At 40.6% G+C, this 7,404-nt stretch overlaps 1 protein-coding gene across 6 annotated transcripts in view; it reads left to right on the forward strand.

Moving 5' to 3' along the window:
- Positions 1-7,404, forward strand: part of RAB27B (RAB27B, member RAS oncogene family) — a 64,635-nt gene that overhangs the window by 32,586 nt on the left and 24,645 nt on the right. For all 6 annotated transcript variants that reach the window (XM_006018860.2, XM_006018861.2, XM_025198169.1 and 3 more), the window contains one exon: positions 5,141-5,312. In XM_006018860.2, the coding sequence (XP_006018922.1) occupies positions 5,160-5,312 (153 nt within the window). In that variant the 5' untranslated portion in view covers positions 5,141-5,159. The remainder of the gene's footprint in view (positions 1-5,140; positions 5,313-7,404) is intronic.

Here is a 7,404-nt window from a genome sequence, read left to right on the forward strand (position 1 = left end):
TGGGGGGCTTCTGGGGGGCTTCGGGGGAGCGGGGGCGCAGCGAGCTTTCACCCGCGCGTCTCTCGCCGCTTCCGAGTCTAACATTGGAGGTACTAAATTTTATGCGCATTAGGAAAAGCACATTAATGTACATGTTAGACGCTCCCAGTATCTCTTTCTTCTTTAGAGAATTACTTGATGCCAATGATGGCAATACCTTTGATGAGCTCATGCTGGAGCCATTAAGCTTATGTGTTAAGTCCTTTTCTATTCTCTTTTTCCCTGCCTAGAGATCCAATAAATATTGGGCAAACTCATTATGCATTCCTTTATAGGTCCATCTTTGTACATTTAACTATACCCTCAAACCTTTCTACACCTGGTTGAGAGAAGTCAAACGTCCAAAGTATATGAGGTAGTAGAACCACCAGTTGGTTTCAGCATCTGATCATTAGTATGAAATATTAATCTAAGTAACCTGAGATGGCAAGCTAACAAAATGGTCACTTCTCAAGAGAGCTTTCTTTATCTGCTACATATAAATAGTGAGAGAACAGCGTAGAGAAGTGTTATAGACAAAGAAATTCTGGTCCTAGACTTGATGTACAGGGGAGAGACAGGAAGGAAGTAACCATACTGCTGTGGGGAACCTGTGGTCAGCTTGTTATACTCTGCAAGGATAAAGAGTATCAAAAGAATTTCTGTAAGACTACGCCTCAGGTGCTTTGGACTCCCTCTGGAGTAGAAAGGTATTAACACTGCCACAGAAGCTTCTGTTATTAAACTTTTGATCATTTCTAAGTCAAAAGATGTACCTAAAGCTGTACAGCCTCCCTGAGCTGCCTTGCATCTGTGAAAGCTCATGTGTGCTGGTTGAACTGTATTGAATTTGGCCCTTTTGCTGCCTTAAATAGAACAAATTGTGACTGGCCTACATTTGGATCAGTTTCCATTTGTTAGTCAAAAGCAAGCTGGTACTTCATTTTAATGCCCGTGGAGCAAAACCATGTTTTGACTGAAACTTTTATCATTATATTGGGATAAATAGGACTATTTGAGAGCAGAATTTGACCCAGGGATTTAAGCTCTGGTATCGTGGCAATAGGCATAATAGAGAAACCTAAATAGAATGGAAGCCCATCCATACTGGGATTAACTAAACTCCAGAGGAAGCAAAGACTTTCATTTACGTAGGGTACTCAGATTAATAAAGGTAAACTGTTTTGTACAATGGGTGCATCTACATGTGAAATTAATATAACACAATAAATCCTGCAGCAGTTCATGCCGGAACAAACTGCTTCCAGGCACAGCGCCGGGGATAGCAGCAATTTGAGCCGAGGTAGAGCAGGCTCCCAGCTGGCTGGGCTGACCAGGAGCAATTTTCAGTCTTTATAGGTGCATTGCAGCACAGTTAAGTACCTCACCATAACATAGCACTGTCCCTGACAGTACTATCCTATGGCAGAGTTAATTCATTTACTGCACACAAATACCAGCACATGTGTAGATGGTGACACTTTACTGTGGAGCTAATTAGTCTACTCCACAGTAAAGCATATGTGTAGATGCACCCTGTATGTACCTAATCCTAATTTTATGATCTCAGGGCCTTTAAAATGTAGATAACTATTGTTCTTAGTTTTTAACTCTGTTCTTTTCAACATTTTCAGGCTCTTGACCTCTTATTCCAAGTTAAAACAAATATGTGGTCCCTCATCTTTATAATAAATATAAAAATAAGAGGGCATGTCTACATGAGACACTGGTCAGTAACCTAACAACACTGTGCACTAGTGGGCTGGTCAAAACCTGTGCTAATACAGGGCTGCACAGTGTTATTAGGCTACTGCGCAGCAAGCCTCACAAAAAATCTGTGCGCCGGCACTACCGCACAGTAACTATAGTTACCGTGCACTTAGTTAGTACTTCATTGAGCAAGTACTAAATTAAATGTTCAGTAACTAACGTGCATTATTGAATGTGTAGAATGAAAATCCATACTGCATATGTATTCCAAGAGGCTGATGGTATAATTGTCTTCAAGAGTAAGGGGTTGTATGGAGAATGGGTAAAAAATTCCTTAATTTAAATGTAATACAATCTTCTGAGTCTTCTGGGAGTCATGACCTACTGGCTGAGAGACTGGTGTAGATGATAGCTTTCTTGTGGCTCTGTTGCTCTGAGTGCCCAAGGTCACAGAACAAGTAATCAGCAGAACTACACAGGTTATCTGGTTTCACTGAATCCCTGTTTATCTCCTATGTTGTCTTGAATCCGAGGACTTTTTATTTAAGTTTGTCTGACTCGGAATAATATCCATGTCAACCATCTCTCTGAAAAACTCATATCAACTAGTACAACTTGTCTAAAGATCAGTCATACTTCAGGTATCTTCATGTGTTGGAAGTAGAGCTTAATGGTGATTTTCATTGTCATAATAAACTGCCTGCTGGAAGTAATAAGTGAGTGTCCTGACCACCCAGCTAGCAGTCTTTTTTTTTTTTTTTTTTTTTTTTTTTTTTTTGCCATGAGAGTGCCTTCAAAATATCACATGCATGTTGCATTGTGGAATGGAAAGCTTCTAAACCCTTGGTTTTTCCCATCCCAGAGTTTTGTCTCCCAAGATAATTAATCTATTAGCAGGGTGTGTGCATCCTGCAAACTTCTGATTTGGGGCACTGATGCTCCAAAACATGAATTCTAGCCAGTGCTCATTTGTTTAAGTCAATGAAACTGTCTTTAAGTTCATCACAAATGGCAGTAGTTCTCTGAACATTTCTTTTTCTAGTGCTGCCACTATGCAGTAGCTTTTTGTGGTTGTTCATCATTAAAGAAAAGATGGTACATGACCTTTGTGTGCTCCTGCTTTGTTCAGACAGGATCTAAAATAGCTAGGTTCTGCCAGGGAGTCAGGAGGTCTCGTCATGATTTTGAGACTATCTTCAGCATAAAGGGGAAAGTCTGTAAATGAATGAGTAAAAGTGGCAGAGTTATAATGAACTCCAAGCTCCGGTTAGCTAAGTCTGGCATTTTGGGCTACCAGGGAGGCAGAAGTTTCTTTTGTTCTTAGGTGATGTATGATCCACCTTTTTTGTCTTTTTTTTCCCCTTTACCAGTGTTATCAGACTCATCAGATGAGTGGCATGGGGCTGGTTTATGGGCTGGATTGGGTCCATGGACCCCTGCTTCAATCTCCCTGCCACCTTATGCCGGATCCCACACATGCGGTGCCCACTCTGGGATCTATGCTACATACAACCGTACCTACCCCAGCTGGTCTGGGATCTGTGCTGCACATGATGCCCACTCCAGCCTGCCTGCAACACTGCACCTCACCCAAGAGCAGTTCAAGGGTTCTGGATTGGTTGGACCAGGTACCACATGCAGCATGCATCCTGGACCAGTGAAGAAGTGCAGCCTCCCAGGTGGTCTTCGGGTATTTGAAGACTTATCAAATCCCACCCCCTGCTCAGTTTTCTCTTCTCCAAACTAAATAACACTATTTCTTTCAGCCTTTCCTCATAAGTCTTGCTTCCCAGGCCCATGATCATTGTTGTCACTCTGCTGGGCTCTTTCCAAATTGTCCACATCCTTCTCGATGGGTGGGGCCCAAAACTGGATGTCGTACTCCCAGTGAGGCCTCCCCAGAGCTGAATAGAGTGGAAGAATTACTCGGACTTCCCTTGATTTTCAAGTGATGTTCCTGTTAATATAACCCAGCTACAAGCGTGGGTGTAACTGGCAAGGGACATAAAAGACACTAAAAAGGGACTCTACAAGTCAGAAGTAGGAGGAAGAGAAAAACCACAGATACCTTACAGAATGTGTAATCCTTTCCAGGGGTGCTAAGGAATTCTGGTGCTGATAGGTGTGCAAACATGAAAAACACGGAACAAGATAAACCCAGAGACATCATAAAGGAAGTTTATAGTGTTAAAAATACTCTGACCTGTTGTGGTTTTTTTGCATTCTTTGCAGCAGAAGAATTGCTCTATTATTTTTCTGTAGCCAAACAATGAGAGAGCTAAGAGCTGGCATTTTCCAAGGGATCCCTTGAACGTAAAAAGGTTGAGAGCTACTGCTTTCATGGCTTAATGTACACATTTTAGTAATGCTTCCTAGCATGTTCTCTTGGTTGGAGAATAGCACTTCTGTTGGAGGGTGGAGGTATCTTTTCGCAATTAATGATTTACTGTGGTTGAACGAGAGAAGACTGAGTAAAGCAAAAGGCTTAGGAACTTCCCTCATCTCTAGCAGAAGCTGTTTTTCAGGGATCCCCAAGTACAAAGAGGTGTTGTAAAGTAACAGTAGAAAGCAGATGTCTGGAGTCAAGAAGTCTCAGAAGTGCAACCACTTAGTTTGAAGAACATCTACACAAAGAAAGCAGGGCTGGCCTGACGGATCCTATGTAGAGTTTAGATTATGGTTTGTATTAGATAGTTTGGATAGGGATGATCCCATCTCTGGCAGGGGGGTGGACAAGATGACCTCTGGAGGTCTCTTCCAGCCCTATTCTACGATTCTATGATCTTGTTAAACAATTTCCTATGTCTCTTGAATCTTGAAATATCAAGATTTCAACTGTTTATATCACTATGTAATGAAATGGCTTTCATAGATCCAGTCCACTCTGGTCTGATCTCCTCTACTTGAAGATCATTTATTTCACCCAGGCTGTTAATGGGACAGCTCATGTAAATGTGAGTTAAGCATGGTCTGCAAAACCTGGCAGTATTGGGTAAGCCACCCTTAAGGGAAAAAGCTGCTTTTGGCATCTGGGCTGGATAGTGTAGTACAGTTGCCATTGTACAATAAACATTTTCATACAGACAATTGGAGTTCTGTGGACTAGGAAAATGTTGATACTTTTTTCACTTTTTAATAATCATTAATATATAAAGTTCTTTTAAAATTCATTTTTAATTTAGTGTTGAAGTGATATAGGCATGATGGCCCAAGAAATAAAGTAAGGAAAGGATGTTTGTGGGCCAACTGCATGGTTGGAATAGGCGTAGGCAAGCTTTCTAATGCATTGCATTCCTCTTTAGATCTGAGGAAAAAACAGCCATGACAAGGACTGTTTGTAGTCCACAAACTCCTTTGCCTCTCACATTTTTAATTTAATTTTTTTTCCCAACCTTCTCTTCTCTTTGTGCAGGTCCATAAAGATCAGCACTATGACTGATGGGGACTATGACTATCTGATCAAACTCCTGGCCCTTGGAGACTCTGGGGTTGGGAAGACAACATTTCTGTATAGATACACAGACAACAAGTTTAACCCCAAATTCATCACAACAGTAGGAATCGACTTTCGGGAAAAGCGTGTGGTAAGTTTTTATATGGTAGATATGTAGATTCCATGCTTCTGAGAGCATATTTCATGTGAGACTCATGGGCACACCTGCACCCCCACTCCCCCTTTGATTTCTGCTCCATCTGCACTTCACAACCAACTGCTGGGGTGGAGGGGCAGAGGTCTTTCTGTTCAGGCAGCACAGAAGGAGTTGGTTGACTTTATGGCTCATTATCATCTCCTTGATTTCTGTTGATCTCTCTGCTCCACACATGTTAATGATCCTCTATCCTTTTGAAGGGTCTTGATGTTCCACGAATCAAGCTATGCTTTCTCTTGTGATTTGTGCTGTTTGCTAGCCATTCCTGGTAATGTCTCCCAACTATTTCACAGCTCTGCAGACTGTTTTAACTCTAACACAGTCTAATAGTTATATTTGTTCTTGCTTTGATCTTAAACTGAATAATATAGTGCTAGGCCCTCAGCATATTAGTAAAAATTCTAGTTGAACTAGAGAAAAATGTGTTGTGTTATATGTGGTGAAGCACCACACCATCTGCACCACCCTTTTGAAAATACTAGATCTGCCCATTGTAAGACTGGACTGTTCCTCATACTTCTGATAACATATTTTATGTAACCCTGGGCTATTCCTCTTCTAGCTGCATTTAGAATATTAATTTTTTCCCCTACATTTTAGTTTCTGGTTTGGGTCAAGTCAAAATTAGGAGGAGGCAAGGGGAAGGAAGCTAGTACTTTCATAAAGTTGCCTGGCAGCCTAGATTAGGGTCTTCTGCTAGATGATGCAATAACATATATATGATGAGGGACAGTCGTTGCCTTTGTAGCTTACAAACTAATTAGACAGGATAAGAGAAGTTTGGGAGGCAAAATAGGTTTAAAGGTGACAACGTGTCCAACGTGACAGACCTGTGGCAAATTGGGAGCATTGCAAATGTCCTCAGATTCCAAGCTTGCGCTCATCCATTAGACTACTCTGCTGCTTGACAGTCTGTATTTCCTGTTTGTCACAATTCAGTAGTGAAGACATGAATGAAACTGTCTCTTCCAAGCTAGGCTGGTGTGTGTTTGTTAAGGCAGTGTGAGCAAGTTTAATCTTTTACATAATATTATTAAGGGTTAAATGCAGTTTTCAGTGCCTGTAGCTTACTTGAAGAAAAATTTAAATACAGGATTCAGAATCAGGAAATCTGGCCTCTACTTGCACACTTAACATTGGCTGCCCATTAAAATTGGGCAAATTTTTAAATTTCCAATGGTAGGAAGGTAGGGGGAGAGAGTAAGTGCAAATAGAAGCTTTTGAATTTCATGATATATGTTGAGTACTTTAAGAGCCAGGGAGCATCAACTATAATAGGCAGAATGAAAGAGTTAGCAGAAATGCTACACCTTTCTTTAAAGGATGACGAATAAACTAAAAGTACTGCTCTCCCAATTTTGTAGAGAAATCCTTTTCTTGGGAATAAATGTTGTAAAGTAATGTTGAAATTTTAAAATTAAGACTCAACGTTACAAATGCTCTGCAATCCTCCTTGTTACCAAGATCAGGAATTAGCTAAAAATAAGATTAATTTTAAAAATGGAAATTCAGTGAATTCTGGAAGAATTAAATAAATTTCCCAGCACATCACAAAAGTAGTTTTGGGCTGACATCAAATGAAACTCCTAATTGAAAGAGTTTATTGCTGGTCGACCAAACCATCTTGTTTGAGCCAAAATTAAAAAAAAAAAAATCCACCCACCCAAGCATCACAGCATTCATGAACCACTTGGTGCCTTGAGGTATGTAGAAAAAAAATTTAAAGCTGTGTCTATGGCTGAATTTCCAAATCTTTCTGAATCTCTCTGAATCAATTCAGAGGGTTCCGATTCAATTCAGAGAGATTAAAGGGTCTCCTGATTTGATTCAGATTCAGAGATTTGGCCACTGAATTGGGTCAAATCTCCACCGAATCAAATCAGGGACCAAAGCTTCACACAGCCCTACTAATTAAGGATCTAAGTGAAGGTTTGCATATTGGTGAACTAAGTTAGATTGGGTGGCCATTTTTAACATGATATAACACCCCATCCCCAAATGTCTGTATATACCTTAAATTTCCCTA

This window comes from Alligator sinensis, unplaced genomic scaffold, assembly GCF_000455745.1.
Source record: "Alligator sinensis unplaced genomic scaffold, ASM45574v1 scaffold701_1, whole genome shotgun sequence".
Lineage (NCBI taxonomy): Eukaryota > Metazoa > Chordata > Crocodylia > Alligatoridae > Alligator > Alligator sinensis.